Source organism: Perissodus microlepis, chromosome 20 (assembly GCF_051167445.1).
Source record: "Perissodus microlepis isolate ML-2025 ecotype Zambia chromosome 20, ASM5116744v1, whole genome shotgun sequence".
Taxonomy (NCBI): Eukaryota; Metazoa; Chordata; class Actinopteri; order Cichliformes; family Cichlidae; genus Perissodus; species Perissodus microlepis.
Genome location: NC_140480.1, coordinates 15,164,344 through 15,184,023, shown reverse-complemented (window position 1 = coordinate 15,184,023; position 19,680 = coordinate 15,164,344). Strand labels below are relative to the sequence as shown.

At 37.7% G+C, this 19,680-nt stretch overlaps 1 protein-coding gene across 1 annotated transcript; it reads left to right on the top strand.

Moving 5' to 3' along the window:
- Positions 1-1,279: 1,279 nt before the first annotated feature.
- On the top strand, positions 1,280-17,972 carry LOC146364300 (scavenger receptor cysteine-rich type 1 protein M130-like). The gene is made up of 19 exons (XM_084918041.1): positions 1,280-1,340; positions 2,074-2,394; positions 2,598-2,693; positions 3,346-3,561; positions 3,678-3,869; positions 3,961-4,115; positions 5,869-6,013; positions 10,567-10,875; positions 11,886-12,191; positions 12,477-12,773; positions 13,083-13,391; positions 13,982-14,278; positions 14,566-14,838; positions 15,211-15,377; positions 15,808-15,916; positions 16,123-16,302; positions 16,749-16,844; positions 17,417-17,566; positions 17,692-17,972. Exons 1-19 carry the CDS (start codon positions 1,280-1,282, stop codon positions 17,874-17,876), a joined length of 3,864 nt encoding a protein of 1,287 aa, XP_084774167.1. The 3' UTR covers positions 17,877-17,972.
- Positions 17,973-19,680: the final 1,708 nt, after the last annotated feature.

Sequence of the window (19,680 nt, the reverse complement as noted above, 5' to 3'; positions counted from 1 at the left end):
TATTTGAACACACATGAATAAAATACAACTTCACACAATTTTGAACAGTATAAAGTTATATTTCATGATAATGCTAAAACAGAATATTTTTTAACATTTAATTCATAGTCACAATATCAAAGGCTGCACCACATGCAAACAAAAAATGAATAAATAAATTAGTACATAGTCTAACCTGAATTTTCCAGTTAATATTCAAAATCATATTCTGTTAATTATGTGTATATTTTTCATTTTCAAAACCTATTCTGCCTACCTACAATACTGCCTACTACTGCCCTCAAGATAATTTATACTAAGAGGCAAATATTCATATATTTAGCAAAATATTTCCTCGGTTACATCGAGAATAGTTGTAACAATGTGTGAAGAAATGGACCGAAAGGGTTTTTTTTGTTTGTTTTGTATTTATGTTTTTTTAAATATGTATCTTGGAAAGTATAAAAGCTAAAAAATTAACAGTAATCATTATGTATGTTCAACAGTTGACATAAAAACTGTCGAAGGTTTAACAGAAGATGTTCTAAAAAATTTCATAATTTGAGACAAGTGACCCAGGTCTCCATAACAAAAAATACGCTAATTTGTACCAGAAACGGATTCATGCTGAGTGTAAGAAAAACCAGTGAAAATTGTAGGCTTTTCTCTAAAAGACTTTTTCATCTTCAAACATGGTTTCAGATTTAGATGTTCCAAACAATGGCCTGAAAGGGGCTCAATATATAAAGGAAAATTTCACAGCACTTGTTTTACATGTTCAAACTTTGTGCAATAGAATGTTTATGTGAAATGGACAAGTTAAAGGAGAAATTTGGCTGATGTGAGATGGAATGACCCGTTTCTAAAAAATCTGATATTTCTCTAAGATGATGTTTGGTTTTCCTGATGATTGCTGTATTTGCTGTTCCCTAAAGCAGCCTTTGTATTTAAGGACATAATGCTCTTACATATCAGAATTACTGAAAAAGGTTGATATTCAACTTTATTGAATTTATGTTTTATCAATAGTTGACCAATTTCACATTCTTATGGATGGTATGTTCTACCGTTGATATGTTTAAACATTTTTTCAATGTCGCAGCATCATAGTGAGTTTAAATTGAAAAGGTTATTGTATATGAAATCAGAGCACTTTTGTGTTAGTTTTCTTTTAGCCTAAGATAATATTTGTAACTTTGGCGCGTATGCTGCTCATTTCCTTTTTGGTGGGCGAAGCCACGGCAATATAAAGCCCAGCACATCGTTTGTCTGTCTCACTCTCAAGTCATGAGCTGTGGTGATGATGTGGTTCCTGCTCCTGTTTCTTCACATCGCTCACGTTGAGCTGGTGATCTCACAAGGTAAGTTTAGTTTCTTTAATTCTGGATGTTATTAATAGTAATAAATATTACTATGAATTTGAATTATGAATGAGTCTTTAAAATGTCTTTGAAATTTACGGGAAAAAAACTATAGAAATTAATAATTAATTATTTAATTAATTGATAATTAGTATACAATATTAATACTTTAAAAGAGTTAGAATGTAGATTTCAAACAAAGAAAACAATCAGTGTTATTTGTTTAGACTTGTGTTTATTTAAATAAGGAATCGCTACAATATCTTTCAAAGCTTAATGTAAAAATTGGTCTTTTTTGTGGGGCTAAACATAAAATACAGAATGGCAAAAATTCACAACCGCTAAAAGCTTCCATTGCCTCTTTCCCCATGACGGCTGGATTCCGACCGCCCAGAAATTTTATAAGCAGAATTGTTTGGATTAAGACTTAGTGGATTCATAATAATAATAATAATAATAATAATAATAATAATAATAATAATAATAATAATATAATGATACACAAAAACAATGTGTTTAGAAATATCTTGCTAAATATATTACAATAATAAAGTAAAACATAAAGGCATACAAAACAAAAAATTATTATTATTATTATTTTTAATTGTATTCAGATGTTATGGCACAAACAAAGGTTTAAGATTTTATCCTTTGCAGTTCCCAAAAGTAAGTCATGAAACAAATCATAATTCTAATAATAATACTTTGCTGTATAAACCTTGTTTGTTCCTAGCTGAGGACAAACTGATTCTAAAAAACAAAGGAGACTACCCATGTGAAGGCTACCTTGAAGTCTACCATAACAACATATGGGGCTTTGTTGGGGATACACACTGGAGCAAGAACACTGAAAAAGTAGTTTGTAAGAGCACTCACTGTGGGGAACCTGTGGAGAACTCAGTAATAGATACTCTTAAGCCTTCTGAAGACAGACCGATCTGGCTCAATGAACTGAAGTGTGAAGGAGACGAGAGCGCTCTGTGGGAATGTAAACATCCTGGTTGGAACTCCAGCCATTACCCAAAGCTAACAGTGAAAAAAATTACATGTTCAAGTAAGTTTTTCAGATTTTTGTTTCTGTTGTTTTTTTGTTGTTGTTTGTGGGCTTTTTTAGTGAGCTCAGTGACAATGACTCTTAGCTAAAGGTTGTTAAGGTACATTAACTATATTGGAAATGACTTGATAAGATCGATTGTGATGTTTGTTGGTTTTTTGTCTGTGTTTGCATTTGGCTGGTTTATGATTGTGCTCTTCAAGGTAATATCACAATAAGCCTGAATGGACCCAAATGTGCTGGAGCTGTCCAGTACTCCATTGATGGCAAATCGGGTTACTTTTGTAAAGACAAATTGGGTAAGAGTGTGATTCATTCATGTATACATTTGTAGGTTCTTTTCTAAATGTTAACTGTACATAACTTCAGAGGAGAAACAAAGATAACTTTTTCTCAGTAAAATGCAAATGCAGTAAACAACACACAGCAACTTAGAGACAGCGTTTAAGATCAGTGTAATGCAATTATGGTTAAATAAATTCTAAACTAATGTCAGATAGTTTTAAATTTTAATTGACTCATATTTTCCAATAATGATTGTAATTAAGTTACTTATTAAAATATCATTCAGTGAAGATTTTCACTAAGACAAATAATGATGATATATTTAATGTATAATCCCAATCAAAAATAAAAATGAAGATACTTAAGGAACGTTACTTTTCACCATTGATACTTTTATATTCAGACACAATAGTCGCAGAATTAGAAGCTTCAACATTGTCTTGTTAAGCCTGAAATACTAAAGTATCACACTAAAGAAAATCTCTTTGTGCTAAATTATCAGATTCATGCTACAATCAAATATCTTCTGTGTTTCAAAGGACAGAAGAGTTCCACAACTGTGAAAGATTCTTCTTATTATTTAATGGTGTACTACTTCAATCACATTTTAAAATGTTGTACACTATTTTTGATTAACAAAGAATATATAATTCCTCTCTCTTAAAGAAAAAAAAGAAGCCGATCTTCTGTGTAAAAATCTCGGGTGTGGTGAATTCAAAGAAATTCTTACCTTAAAATGGATGGATAGTGAAAAAAGCTCATCAAAGATGGAGCTCGATTGTTCAGCCTTTCAAAATGCAGACCCAGATCATCTGTGGCAGTGTGTGAATGGCAAACAGGACAATTCAGCATCATGCAAACCTGTTTCTGTCATATGTGAAGGTAACACACAGACACACACACACACTTACACATTATGTAAACCGATTTTAAAGCTGTGATAAAAACTGTTAAATATTAAATATGGTGGTGAATTCAGAAAGTGTTTTTATGAACAGGTTATACGAGACTGCAGCTCAAAGGAAATCCGTCAAATGTGTGTTCTGGGCAGCTGGAAAAAGAAGAAAACAACAGCTGGGTACCTGTTCAACAGGACAACTTTGATTTTGATGTGTGCCAGCAAATGCACTGTGGTAACTCTCTCAGCCCAAACAACAGCACAAACAAAAACCTTAATGTGACATGCACAGGTAATTCAACACATCTATATTCCAACACAAACAACTTCCAAGCAATTACTTCACACTGTAAAACTGCTCTCTCTCTCTCTCTCTCTCTCAGATGAAGTTAAAGTAGTTCTGAAGCACTCTGGTAAAGACAGCAAGTGCTATGGTACAGTTAATATTGAAGTGAATGATTCAGTTAATCCTGTGTGTGCCTCCACCTGGACTAAAACTGAAGCTGAATTGGTCTGCAAGGAGCTTGAATGTGGGGAAGTGAGTTTTCAAGTTTACTCACCATAAGTTACCTGTTGTTCTGATACATGGATACTGAGCGTTCATGTATCAGAAACTGTCCATACAGCAGTGCTACTGGATTTATTGTGATAAGTGTATTAAAGTGCACCATTAATACTGGATGATTATCAATGAAATACAGGGAGTGCAGAATTATTAGGCAAGTTGTATTTTTGAGGAATAATTTTATTATTGAGCAACAACCATGTTTTCAATGAACCCAAAAAACTCATTAATATCAAAGCTGAATGTTTTTGGAAGTAGTTTTTAGTTTGTTTTTAGTTTTAGCTATTTTAGGGGGATATCTGTGTGTGCAGGTGACTATTACTGTGCATAATTATTAGGCAACTTAACAAAAAACAAATATATACCCATTCCAATTATTTATTTTTACCAGTGAAACCAATATAACATCTCCACATTCACAAATATACATTTCTGACATTCAAAAACAAAACAAAAACAAATCAGCGACCAATATAGCCACCTTTCTTTGCAAGGACACTCAAAAGCCTGCCATCCATGGATTCTGTCAGTGTTTTGATCTGTTCACCATCAACACTGCGTGCAGCAGCAACCACAGCTGCCCAGACACTGTTCAGAGAGGTGTACTGTTTTCCCTCCTTGTAAATCTCACATTTGATGATGGACCACATGTTCTCAATGGGGTTCAGATCAGGTAAACAAGGACGCCATGTCATTAGTTTTTCTTCTTTTATACCCTTTCTTGCCAGCCACGCTGTGGAGTACTTGGACGCGTGTGATGGAGCATTGTCCTGCATGAAAATCATGTTTTTCTTGAAGGATGCAGACTTCTTCCTGTACCACTGCTTGAAGAAGGTGTCTTCCAGAAACTGGCAGTAGGACTGGGAGTTGAGCTTGACTCCATCCTCAACCCGAAAAGGCCCCACAAGCTCATCTTTGATGATACCAGCCCAAACCAGTACTCCACCTCCACCTTGCTGGCGTCTGAGTCGGACTGGAGCTCTCTGCCCTTTACCAATCCAGCCACAGGCCCATCCATCTGGCCCATCAAGACTCACTCTCATTTCATCAGTCCATAAAACCTTAGAAAAATCAGTCTTGAGATATTTCTTGGCCCAGTCTTGACGTTTCAGCTTGTGTGTCTTGTTCAGTGGTGGTCGTCTTTCAGCCTTTCTTACCTTGGCCATGTCTCTGAGTATTGCACACCTTGTGCTTTTGGGCACTCCAGTGATGTTTCAGCTCTGAAATACGGCCAAACTGGTGGCAAGTGGCATCTTGGCAGCTGCACGCTTGACTTTTCTCAGTTCATGGGCAGTTATTTTGCGCCTTGGTTTTTCCACACGCTTCTTGCGACCCTGTTGACTATTTTGAACGAAACGCTTGATTGTTCGATGATCACGCTTCAGAAGCTTTGCAATTTTGAGACTGCTGCATCCCTCTGCAAGATATCTCACTATTTTTGACTTTTCTGAGCCTGTCAAGTCCTTCTTTTGACCCATTTTGCCAAAGGAAAGGAAGTTGCCTAATAATTATGCACACCTGATATAGGGTGTTGATGTCATTAGACCACACCCCTTCTCATTACAGAGATGCACATCACCTAATATGCTTAATTGGTAGTAGGCTTTCGAGCCTATACAGCTTGGAGTAAGACAACATGCATGAAGAGGATGATGTGGACAAAATACTCATTTGCCTAATAATTCTGCACTCCCTGTAATGCAAACTCATAAATGCTTTGTTCTAGCTGATTTATACTAAAGAACATCAGAATTCAAGAGGGATAATGGACCATGTCAGCTGCAAAGGCAGCGAGTCCTCACTGTGGCACTGTCAGGCTCAGCATGGCAACAATATCCAGTGTTCAAAACAACCTTACGTGGTGTGTTCAGGTGAGATACAGCAGTGGAAATGTACAGAGTGGCTGCTTATTGCCTTTGTCTGCTTTTATAATGGGATTTTAAATTCTGCAATAAATTCTCTGACGAGAGAGAAAATCTGTAACTTCATCTGTAACAAATGTAGCATATTTGCAGCTCTGGAGGCCAGGATTACTGAATTGGAGACTCGGCTTCGCACCCTTCATTCACCCGTAGCTAGCCAGGCCCCTGTAGCTGGTGCAGCCGAAGATAGCGTAGGCCCCGCTAGCTGTTCCCCGGCAGACCCCAAGCAGCTGGGGAAAGAGGGCGGCTGGGTCACGGTGAGGAGGAAGCATAGTCCTAAACAGAAGCCCCAGGTACACCACCAACCCGTTCATGTGTCTAACCGTTTTTCCCCACTCGGTGACACACCCGCCGGGGGTCAAACTCTGGTAATTGGTGATTCTGTTCTCAGACAAGCTAGAGACACCGGCAACCATAGTCAATTGTCTTCCAGGGGCCAGAGCAGGCGACATTGAAGGAAATTTAAAACTGCTGGCTAAGGGTAAACGTAAATTCAGTAAAATCATAATTCACGTCGGCAGTAATGACACCCGGTTACGCCAATCGGAGGTCACTAAAATCAATATTGAATCGATGTGCAACTTTGCTAAAACAATGTCGGACTCTGTAGTTTTCTCTGGTCCCCTCCCCAATCAGACCAGGAGTGACATGTTTAGCCGCATGTTCTCCTTAAATTGCTGGCTGTCTGAGTGGTGTCCCAGAAACGATGTGGGCTTCATAGATAATTGGCAAACCTTCTGGAGGAAACCTGGTCTTGTTAGGAGAGACGGCATCCATCCCACTTTGGATGGAGCAGCTCTCATTTCTAGAAATATGGATAAATTTATTAAACCCCCCAAAATATGACTATCCAGAGTTGGGACCAGGAAGCAGAGTTGAAGTCTTACACGCCTCTCTGCAGCTTCTCTCCTCCTGCTACCCCGCCAAAAACCCATCTCCATAGAGACTGTGTTAGCTTCCAAAAAGACAAAAAACAAACTAAAAACCAGCAACAAACAACTTAAACATAAACAATTACAAAGAAAGAACAGTACAGTATCCACATCTGAACCAAAGAGTAAAACAGTGAAATGTGGATTATTAAATATTAGGTCTCTCTCCTCCAAGTCTCTGTTAGTACATGACTTAATAATTGACCAACAAATTGATTTACTCTGCCTTACAGAAACCTGGTTGCAGCAGGATGATTATGTTAGTTTAAATGAATCAACACCCCCGAGTCATTCTAACTACCAGAAACCTCGAAGCACAGGCCGAGGGGGCGGTGTGGCAGCAATTTTTCACACCAGCCTATTAATTAATGAAAGACCAAGACAGACTTTTAATTCATTTGAAAGCCTGATGCTTAACATTGTCCACCCCAGCTGTGAAACTCAGAAACCAGTCTTACTTGTTATCATCTATCGTCCACCTGGGCCTTACACAGAGTTTCTGTCTGATTTCTCAGACTTTATATCTAATTTAGTTCTGAGCTCAAATAAAATAATTATTGTGGGTGATTTTAACATCCATGTAGATGCTAAAAATGACAGCCTCAACATGGCATTTAGTCTGTTATTAGACTCAATTGGCTTCTCTCAAAATGTAAAAGAACCCACCCACCACTTTAATCACACTCTAGATCTTGTTTTAACATATGGCATAGAAACTGAACATTTAACAGTGTTTCCTGAAAACCCTCTCCTGTCTGATCATTTCCTGATAACATTTACATTTACAATAATTGATTACACAGCGGTGGAGAGTAGATTTTATCAAAGTAGATGTCTTTCTGAAAGCGCTGTAACTAAGTTTAAGAATATAATCCACCCACTGTTATCATCTTCAATGCCCTGTACCAACACAGAGCAGAGCAGCTATCTGAACGCTACCCCAACAGAGGTTGATTATCTTGTTAATAATTTCACCTCCTCACTACGTACGACTCTGGATACTGTAGCTCCAGTGAAAACTAAGGTCTCTAATCAGAAGTACCTGACTCCGTGGTATAATTCTCAAACACGTACCCTAAAGCAGATGACTCGTAATCTGGAGAGGAAATGGCGTGTCACAAATTTAGAGGATCATCATTTAGCCTGGAGAAATAGTTTGCTGCTTTATAAGAAAGCCCTCCGCAAAGCCAGAACATCTTACTATTCATCACTGATTGAAGAAAATAAGAACAACCCCAGGTTTCTCTTCAGCACTGTAGCCAGGCTGACAAACAGTCAGAGCTCTGTTGAGCCAACCATCCCTTTAACGTTAACTAGTAATGACTTCATGAACTTCTTCACAAATAAAATTTTTATCATTAGAGAAAAAATTACCAGTAATCATCCCACAGATGTAATATTATCTACAGCTACTCTTAGTACCATTGATGTTAAGTTAGACTCTTTTTCTCCAATTGATCTTTCTGAGTTAACTTCAATAATTACTTCCTCCAAACCATCAACGTGTCTTTTAGACCCCATTCCTACAAAACTGCTCAAAAAAGTCCTGCCATTAATTAATTCTTCGATCTTAAATATGATCAACCTATCTCTAATAATCGGCTATGTACCACAGGCCTTCAAGCTGGCTGTAGTTAAACCTTTACTCAAAAAGCCATCTCTAGACCCAGCAGTCTTAGCTAATTATAGGCCAATCTCCAACCTTCCTTTCATATCAAAAATCCTTGAAAGAGTAGTTGTCAAACAGCTAACAGATCATCTGCAGAGGAATGGTTTATTTGAAGAGTTTCAGTCAGGTTTCAGAGCTCATCACAGCACAGAAACAGCTTTAGTGAAGGTTACAAATGATCTTCTTATGGCCTCTGACAGTGGACTCATCTCTGTGCTTGTCCTGCTAGACCTCAGTGCAGCGTTCGATACTGTTGACCATAATATCCTATTAGAGCAATTAGAACATGCTGTAGGTATTACAGGTACTGCACTGCAGTGGTTTGTATCATATCTATCTAATAGACTCCAATTTGTGCATGTAAATGGAGAGTCCTCTTCACACACTGAGGTTAAGTATGGAGTTCCACAGGGTTCAGTGCTAGGACCAATTCTGTTTACATTATACATGCTTCCCTTAGGCAGCATCATTAGAAGACATAGCATACATTTTCACTGCTATGCAGATGACACCCAGCTCTATCTGTCCATGAAGCCAGATAACACACACCAATTAGTTAAACTGCAGGAATGTCTTAAAGACATAAAGACCTGGATGGCCGCTAACTTTCTGCTTCTTAATTCAGATAAAACTGAGGTTATTGTACTCGGCCCTGAAAATCTTAGAAATATGGTATCTAACCAGATTCATACTCTGGATGGCATTACCTTGGCCTCCAGTAACGCTGTGAGGAACCTTGGAGTCATTTTTGACCAGGACATGTCCTTCAACGCACATATTAAACAAATATGTAAGACTGCTTTCTTCCATTTGCGCAACATCTCTAAAATTAGAAATATCCTGTCTCAGAGTGACGCTGAAAAACTAGTTCATGCATTTATTACTTCCAGGCTGGACTACTGTAATTCATTATTATCAGGATGTCCAAAAAACTCACTGAAAAGCCTTCAGCTAATCCAAAATGCTGCAGCAAGAGTACTGACAGGGACTAGAAAGAGAGAGCATATTTCTCCTGTTTTGGCTTCCCTTCATTGGCTTCCTGTTAAGTCCAGAATTGAATTCAAAATCCTGCTCCTCACATACAAGGTCTTAAATAATCAGGCCCCATCTTATCTTAATGACCTTGTAGTACCATATCACCCTATTAGAGCACTTCGCTCTCGCTCTGCAGGCCTACTTGTTGTTCCTAGAGTATTTAAAAGTAGAATGGGAGGCAGAGCCTTCAGTTTTCAGGCCCCTCTTCTGTGGAACCAGCTTCCAGTTTGGATTCGGGAGACAGACACTATCTCTACTTTTAAGATTAGGCTTAAAACTTTCCTTTTTGCTAAAGCATATAGTTAGGGCTGGACCAGGTGACCCTGAATCCTCCCTTAGTTATGCTGCAATAGACGTAGGCTACCGGGGGATTCCCATGATGCAGTGAGTTTTTCCTTTCCAGTCACCTTTCTCACTCACTATGTATTAATAGACCTCTCTGCATTGAATCATATCTGTTATTAACCTCTGTCTCTCTTCCACAGCATGTCTTTTATCCTGTCTTCCTTCTCTCACCCCAACCGGTCGCGGCAGATGGCCGCCCCTCCCTGAGCCTGGTTCTGCCGGAGGTTTCTTCCTGTTAAAAGGGAGTTTTTCCTTCCCACTGTCGCCAAAGTGCTTGCTCATAGGGGGTCATATGATTGTTGGGTTTTTCTCTGTATCTATGAAGCGCCTTGAGGCGACTTTTGTTGTGATTTGGCGCTATATAAATAAAATTGAATTGAATTGAATTGAATTCAATGAAATTGTGACATTGTTAAATTCTGATTATATTTTTCCCAAAATGTATTCAGTAAGAGTTTAATTTACTGTATTTATTCTTTTTGTGTTTCATGGCTGATAAATCTCTTATTGACATGGTACAGACAGTGTGGAGGTGAAACTGGCAGATGGTCCTGGAAGATGTGCTGGAAGATTGGAGATAAAGCATGAGGGCCAGTGGAAGAAAGTTCCTGCAAAAGGATGGACAGAGGCTCAATCAGCAGCTGTCTGCAAACAACTGCAATGTGGGGAAAAAGGCAAAACTGAAAAATTCAGTCAGGGTTCTGGTAGCTTCCTGTCAATAACGTGTCCAAGAAATAAGAAGATATCAAAGATATCTGAGTGTTTAACAGAAAACTCAAACAACCAATTTTCAGATCGGGAAACGGAAGCAGTTGGAATAACCTGTGAGGGTGAGTGTTATTTTTTTTTATTTCTCTGCCCTTCAGTGACATCAGCCAGAAAAACAATTTCCTTCCTTAAAGGAAGACTTTATGTATCTTTGGTCTTTTAGTTGCTGAACAAGTCACAGATGATATTGGTGAAGATGGATCAAAACAGGAAAAGCTGCAGAAACACTAAAATATGATAAATTGTTAAAACCAGGAAAACAACATTTTCATTCACCAATGTCAGTCAGAAGAAAAGCTCAGCTTAGTTAACTTCACTTTTTATTCCTACAGCTCCTTCAGGCTCAAAAGTCCTTCCATGCCTACAATTTAATTTTCATTGTTCGTTTCCATTTTAACATTTTCTTTCTTTAAAATACTTGACTGTTTACACAAAAATTTAATTAAAAGATTATTTTGGCACAGTTACATGCTTAGTAATGAAAGTCTTACAGACAATGCTAATTTTTTGCCTATAAATAGAGATAAAACTGAGCACATTTTAACCTTATAAACGTTAAATTGGCCACCAGTAAAAAACAGTTGATTCAGAATGCTGCAGCACAAGTACTGACATGGACTAACAGTAGAGAGCAGATTTGTGATATATTGGCTTCTCTTCATTGGCTCCCTAGAACAAATTCCCTCTCAGACTACAGACTACTTGTGGTTCCTAAAAGTGGAATACAAGGCAGAGCTTTCAGCTTTCAGGCCCCTCTTCCTCTGGAATTACTTCCCAGTTTGGATTTGGTAGGCAGGCACCTTGTCTACATTTAAGATTAGGCTTCAAACCTTCCTTTTTGATAAAGCTTATAATTAGTGCTCAGTAAGGTGACCCCGAATAATCACTTAGTTATGCTGGAATAAGCCCAGACTGTGGTATATCTCCATTCAGCTTCTTTCACCAAGTATGTGTTTATACACCACTTTCCTATTTTTGTGTCTATGTCTTTGTGAACCACTGACCTTTCAACAGGTAGACAACCTGCATAGCCACTTACTACATATCATGTTTCTCTCTTTGTGTCCATCAGGTCACAAGGTGGTGTTTTTAAGTGGAACCTGTTCTGGTCACGTGGGGATAGAGCATGGCAGAGAAATCTACTGGCTCTCTGGGTCTAAAGAGACATGGAAAAACGAGTCTGCAGACACAGTGTGTCAGCAGATGCATTGTGGGAACGCTGCCAGCTTTTCTTTCAATTCTAGGGCTGATATGATTAATAAAGTTTGGAAAAACTCTTTTAGCTGCTCATCCAGAGAAAAGTCTCTTTTTGAGTGTAACCAAACTACATCTCTGCCTCCTGACCACCATAACTCTACTGCCTATGTGAAATGTTCAGGTAATGTGAAATGCGAATGAGTTAAAGTATAAAACTAAGACTGACGTCATTATGGAATTGATTTATTGTGTCACTAGTTGTAATGTGAGCCACTCAGAAGAGACAATTTATTTATAACAGACTTTACCTTTTAATGTCCATAGATGTACATTCACCTCCTTGTTTTCTCTCAACCAAGTTTCTACTATTTTCTATTTTTTCTGAAACCTAGCTTGGTCTAAGAAGTTGTGAAATATCTGCTGATACTAGTTTCCTCTTAAATTTAACTTTTTCATGTCACAACAGGAAATATTGGAATGAGGTTGACGAACAGCTGCTGGGGAAAAGTCAGGATTCGTGTAGAAGAGAAGGAAGGAGATATGTGTGCAGACACCTGGACAGAAGACAAGTCTGTGAAGCTGTGTGAAAAGCTGAACTGTGGGACGCCCATAAAAGCCCACAACAGTCCCAAAGATGGTGATATCCTCTTTAAGAGTTTACACCCGACAAGTCAGACTACTGACCTGACACAGAGCATCTTTGTCAAAAACCAGGACAATGATAAGTCCTGTAAACAAAAACCAGCCTATGTTGTTTGCTCAGGTAATTAATTGTTTTATTTAAAAAACTATTTTTAGATTGCAAACATATAATAAATGTTGTGACTTTCCTTGGCAGAATGTTTCATTTTCAACTAATTTGCCTCCTTTGGAAAAAAGTGCCAGTTTTATTGTTGCAGTTTATTGGACTGTTGAATTTTTGTGACTAAGAATCTGTTTTTAAATATTCCTTCAAATCCTTTTTGTGTTAAAGAAGCAAATTAGAATTTTTCTGAAGTTACCTTTTCATTTTTTAACTACGACTATGATGGATAATTAAAAATAAAATGAAAACATTACTAATTTGTTTCAGGTAGTGTCAAGCCCAGATTTAGCATTCCCAGTTACAAATGTTTTGGAAACATAGAGGTGGAGTATGAGGGGAAGTGGATCCCTGTGTGCGAGGATGCTCTCAAAGACACTAACAATCGAAACACCATCTGTCAGGAGCTTAAATGTGGTGATGCTGTCGAGACTCTTCCCTGCTTTGGACCTGCACCAGCAGATAAATTAGCCATTTCAAACCTAAACTGCACTGCAAATGCTAAGAGTCCATTATCTTCATGCAGCAGTATTACTACTTCTACAGCTGCCTGCAAACACAGTGGCCTCCGATGCTCTGGTGTGTATAATGATCTTTGTGTCAGCAGTTTCTTAATTATTCTTTGCTCCTTCAGCCTAATTTTAAAATAAAGGCTTTGAAACTGAATTGAAATTGAAACAAACTGAGACTAGTTTGTATTTCAGAAAAATGTTGAGATAAAAATAATGCTGCGTTCAAACTTTGACATGCTCGCCTTCAAAGGTTACTTTTAGTGAAATAAAGGGTAGAATGTTAACATCCTCACCCCCATTAATCATATTTGTTCTACTCAGTTTTACTCTTTTCTTTTCTGCTTGTTGTCCATGTCACCAGTATGGCTCTGCCACACAGTCTGACTCACTTAATGTCTGGAATCAGCTGGAAACAGCTAGCCTGTGCAGTCTGATGGTTATAAAAATATCGCTGTCATCAGTTGTCATCTCTTTGTTATCACTCTATAAAATCGTTTTATTTACACAGCAGTCAGCAGGTTAGCTAAACTTTAAAAACTTTAAGTTGATGCAGGATCATAATGTCATTTCTGTGTGCAGAGTGTGTTATTTATATCATTCAGATCATGTTGGTTACATCATGTTTTGTGAACTTTTTATTTCTCTTGTCTGTCTCAGAATGGAGGACGATGGTACCTGACAAAAAGGCCTGTAGTGGAACAGTGTTGGTTCACTGGATACAGGGACTCAGTGCTGTTTCCAGAGAAAACTTCAATGAAACTGAGAAGGAAAAGCTTTGCCAGGATATGGATTGTGGTGGATACCAATCAACAAATAAAAAACACCCCCAAACAACTGAAATAGATTCTTTTTGGAACAAAAGCTTCAGCTGTGGTGAAAATCCAGGAAGCATTTGGGAATGTGAAAATAAAACCACACCCTCAAGGAAGGAGCCAGTCTTTATTGAATGCAAAAGTAAGATTTATATCAGCAGGACTGATCTTAAATGATCACAGACTTTTTACATTTGCACTGAAAACACTGAAGAGTGAAACAAGACACTCGGAGTGTGAAAGAGAATTATTCCAGATACACTGGATAAAGTAAACTAAAGCTAAAAGTCTTAAATGAACTATTTGATTATGGACTTGTTCGTCATATTTTGACTTTGCAGTGCAGAGAAGATTAACTGATCATTTCTACCTCAGTGCTTTATGTCTTTATCAATACTTGACTGCAGTGTTTATTGCTTTCCTTTCCAGAGGAGCCCAATGTCAGCCTTTCACAGGGCTGTCGTGGGGAAGTGAGGATAGATAACGTTCCAGTGTGTGCTAGTAACTGGGATCTATCCTATGCACACAAAGTTTGCCAAGAAAAGCTTTGTGGCGATGCTGTCTTCATTGAATCCAAAGCTCCATCAAAGGGTTCAGGTAACATTTACCATGTCAGCTGTGAAAAGTACCATTCCATCATTGGCCAGTGCAGGAGGACTAAAGGACAGTGTGACACAAATGTGGTGTTCATTACTTGTAGTGGTAAGTGTGAGTCCATACACCTCTCTTTCCATAAACTCATCCCTATATACAGTACATACATATATGTCCTCTCTTAATTCTGGTAGTATTTTAATTCATTATCTTGGGGTAATTGTTACAGGTTTTTGTTTTTTGCAAAAGGAAACATGACAATGACATTCTCAAATTGCTTATACCACTGTTAAGGAACTTATTCCAGTTTCTGTAACAATGACCATTTGGCTTGTTCATTAGAAAAGTCACCTCAAAAATTTAAAAAATGTACAAGTTATTTTTGTTCCTTTTTTAAACACATTATGAACGCAAGCAAACCATCTCAGACATCATATTTGTCAGACAGAAGTGGATGAGCTTGTTTCTTTACTTTTACAGAAAGTGTAAAGTTCCGCACGACTGAAAAACATGGAGGTGTCCTTTATGTCAATTATCGAGATAAGTGGGAAAGAGTATGTCCATTTAATCCTTCCCCAGTGTTAGAGAGAAAGCTCTGTGAAGAGATTAAGAAAGAAAACCATAGCATCTCTATGGAAGACAAACAGGTAAATCTTTACATTCTTTTTCTTGAAACCGGTCACTAATTTATCTCGTATGCTACAAACCAATATCATGGACAGTTTCCTGGCTCTGTGTTTCAGTTTATTTAAATCTAATAATGAAGACTGGAATATGACTTTTATATTATTTAGGTTTATGAAATGGAAAGAAATGTATGGGAGGTTTAGCTGACTAAATACAAAATGCTCAAAGATTTTTAAGTTAAAAACTTACTGGACACTTTGCTGACACAAAGTTTGCAGAAACGTAAAAGAAATGGACTGTCCTACCTTTGGTTTGGACTTCTAGTGACTTCTTTTGCTGTGTGTTGCTTTGATGCTTCAGTCAGGCCTGTTTTTTACTGCCAGAGATATTTTAGTGTTTTTTTGTTCTGGCTGTATCACTAAATGTGAAAAAGTTTAAATTTCATTCAAGATAAACTTAGAAACAACACTGGAGTTCACTGATGTTACCATGGACATCAAGCGCTCTATCAAACAACATCCATGTGAAAAAGTTTCTCCAGCTACAATCATTTGTCCCGGTAAGAGAATTCATGAATCCTTTCTTAATATGTTCTATTGGTTTCAGAAATATTCCTTCACGTGTTTTGCAGAGAAGAGACTTTTTTAAAAATCTGTAACTCTGAGCTTACTTACCTTGAGGTGGTGCAGATAAACATGATGAATCAACTACAGCTCTCACTGTGACTGGATCCAGAAAAACCTAAGTGGCTTTGCTTTATTTCAGGCTATGTGAAACCGACTCCCACGCCAACATCACCCTCACCACCCTCACCAACCTCACCACCTCCTTCTACATCCATAGCACCTATTATCGTGGGTGTGGGATTTCTTCTTGTTGTAATAATTTTGATTTCTGTACTTATACGATTTTGTGTCAAGAGAGCCAGGAAGTCCAAAGTTTCATGTGAGTATATTTATTACATGGCTTGTTTCTCTTTTAACAAATTACCTTAGAACGTATCAAAAACTAAACTGAACATGAGATCCATCCTCATCATCCAAGTTTAAAGAAAAAGGCGTTGGAGGCTTTTTGCCACAAGAGGGCAGTCTTTCAGCATACTGACTGAATTCTGACTTCTCTGTGCTTTTCAGACAGCATTTTAAATAACACAGTCACTGTTGCTGACTGAACAAGCAGCACATTAGCAAAGTCGAAGATTGCTTACTTGATTGAAAATGTACATACAGAACTTGTAGAATTACCCAAACCTGTGCGTGTGTTGCGATTTTCCTTGTCTTGTGCTGTACCCTGGTACACTGGTACATCACTGGTTCAATAGCACAGTGCATTGGTTAGACAGCTGCAGTTATGTACTCTATCAGTAAATGTGTAATACATTAATCTTTCAGCAAGAATGCTTCCTGGGAAAGAACTGGAGTTTGAAAGTGGGGAATATGAGGATGTCATAGACAAAGAAAATGAGATGGAAGACCTCAGTCATGGTAGTGTGTCATTTATTCATTCATTTGTTTATTGATTGATTGATTATTTTGTTCATTCATTCAGTTTTTTCATATTTGTGTTATTAATCCTAATCAAAGTCTAGATTTTAGTGTCATTTAAACATGTGTACATAACTAAAACTCATTATTTTTGTTGTGGTAATGATGTGGTAATTTAAGAAGCAGTAATACCTAAAACACTGTTATACTTTACACTGATAATATTATTCATTATTACATATAAATACGCCAATTGAAGTTATGTCTACTTAATTGCACTATATCATCAACTTGACAGGTTCTGGCTATAGAAATGAAAACCTTACCTGAATTAAATTTGGCTTTACTTTTTGATGTTTTCTTCTTGCCTTGAGCTACTGCTTCTCCCTGATGCCCACTTAAAGGTGCACAATTTCCCTTTTAGTGTGGGCCTAAACAGAGATATAAAACAGATTTCAAATTACTGCTCTAGTCAAGGTTCAGTTTTCATTAAAAAATATGTACATATCTGAGATGTGGGAGTTTTGGGGGAAACTTTTTTTTATACAAGTGTTCTCATGTTATTTTTCATTCAGGAGTCAGATCAGAGGCGGAAATAATCTCAGAGAAAGATGGGCAAAGTGTTTCCTCTTTACCTTATGAGGATATTGAAGCAGATGAGGCTCGACCCCTGACCTTCTCAGGCACGACTGCTCCTGCTGCCCGAGACATCAACGTTCATGAAGGTGTCCATAATGAAAGTACTAGCACTATCACAGTGTTTTCACATGTCAGTATTGGTAAATCTGAAAATGGCATCAGTGAGACTAATCAATGTTTAACATTTGCAATCTGATTTTCTTTGTGACAGATGGGGTGACTTACGAAGAGGAAGATTCACAGGAAAGTTATGACGACATTGGCATGATTACTGAAACTGCACAGACTACAGCAGAGGTTCACAACAGCTCCCAAACAATTGATGACTTAAACACAGCAGCCCCAGGATTGGTGGAGAGAGATGAGGACTACCTAGAGCCAGATGTGGATGGGTGAGCCAAATATGGCTTTAGCACCTACTTAAAAAATCAGATCATGTAAAATTTGCCTTCCTTAAATGATATTATTTTAAATGGCTAAAAGAAAATTCAATTTGACCCAAAACCTCAGTGTAAAAAGAAGCAAAATCTGTCTTTTGATAAAGTTTGGCAAAAAACTTGAAATGTATAATATATAAAAAGAATGTTAAGTACTAGTATTCTATCTTTCTATTTTTTTGTTTGTTTGTAAACCTATAATTAAATGTAAGGTTTTTATAAACATCCTTACAGTGTTTCATATGTAACATTTATTATAATTAAATCTTTTATAATTATTACATTTTTAGGTCTGAACCTTTAAGTACTTCTAGTGATGCCTCAGAGATTCTCAGGAATTTGGGAAATGGTTTAGATGTTGAGTATCAAACTGTATGTTATGTATGCTATATATAGTTTGATACACAGCACAATAAGCCGTTTTATCCATAAGATGTCGGTTTTAGAGTCTCTGAAGTTCTAAAACTGAAAATAAAATGTCCCATTCTTTTAGGTTGTTGACTTGTTTGTTTGTTTGTTTGTTTCTTTTTTTTTTTTTTAATCAATGCTTTGATTCAGAGCATTTTGAATAAAATTTCATTATCACACAATTTAATGTTCTATGTAATAACTTAATAATTTCTCCTGGTGGTCAAAGCTAGAGTCATTGCTTGCTACCAATGTTAACATGAATAAGGTCATTGCTAAGGCACTGACAGACCGGCTAGTGCAGCTATTAGAAGACCACTGAGAAGAGAGACAGCGATACAAGCAAGGGGACTAATTTGTAAGCAGTGCCCCTCATATCTCGTGTAAACATCACATCTAGCATCCCTGTCAGAGGCCTTGCTGAGGGATCATGGTGTAGCTGAAGCTGAAATAGATACAGCCTTCTCCAGACCTTCTCCAGACCTTCTCCAGAAAGCGATGCATATCTGTCTAATATGAAGAAATATGATAATATGATAAACCTTTACTGCAGTCTATAAAGAGTCTATGAAGTCTATAAAGGGTTTAGAGTAGTTATAAAACAGCTACCTGATCATCTGCAGAGGAATGGTTTATTCAGCCAGATTTAAAACTCATCACAGTACAGAAAAAGCATCAGTGAAGGTCACAAATTATCAGATAGTTGACTATTATCTGTGCTTGTTCTAGTTGACCTCAGTACTGTTGATCATAATATTTCATTACAGAGATTAGATCATGCTGTAGGTATTAAAAGTAGTGAACTGCAGTGGTTTGAATCATACCCATCTAATAGACTTTAATGTGTTCATTTCAATGGGGAGTCTGCTTCATGCATAGTGGTTAATTATGAAGTTCCAAAAGTTTCTATGCTAGGACACATTCTGTTTACATTATACATACTTCCCCAAGGCAGTTTTATTAGAGGGCATAGCATAAATTTTTATTGCTATGCAGATGATCACTCCATCCACTTTTTTCCGCCACGTATCTAGGGCAGGGACACAGGGGCAGCAGTCTAAGCAGAGAAGCCCAGACCTCTCTCTCCCTGGCCACCTCCTCTAGCCTTTCTGGGAACACCAAGGCATTCCTTGGCAAGCTGAGAAATATAATCTGTTCAGTGTGTCCTGGGTCTGCCCCAGGGCCTCCTCCTGGTAGGACATGCCCAGAACACACAACCTCAGATGGCACCTTTCCATATAGAAGAGCAGGGGTTCTACTCTGAGTCCCTCCTGGATGGACGAACTCCTCACCCTATCTCTAACAGAAACACCAGCCACCCTTTGGAGAAAGCTCATTTCCACCACTTGTATCCA

Excerpts from the sequence above, each read along its gene's own strand:
- LOC146364300 (XM_084918041.1), top strand. The coding sequence starts at position 1,280 with ATGATGTGGTTCCTGCTCCTGTTTCTTCACATCGCTCACGTTGAGCTG. Across the intron at positions 12,774-13,082 it reads AGCCTATGTTGTTTGCTCAG|GTAGTGTCAAGCCCAGATTT; the intron begins GTAATTAATTGT and ends AATTTGTTTCAG. Across the intron at positions 14,839-15,210 it reads GGTGTTCATTACTTGTAGTG|AAAGTGTAAAGTTCCGCACG; the intron begins GTAAGTGTGAGT and ends TTACTTTTACAG.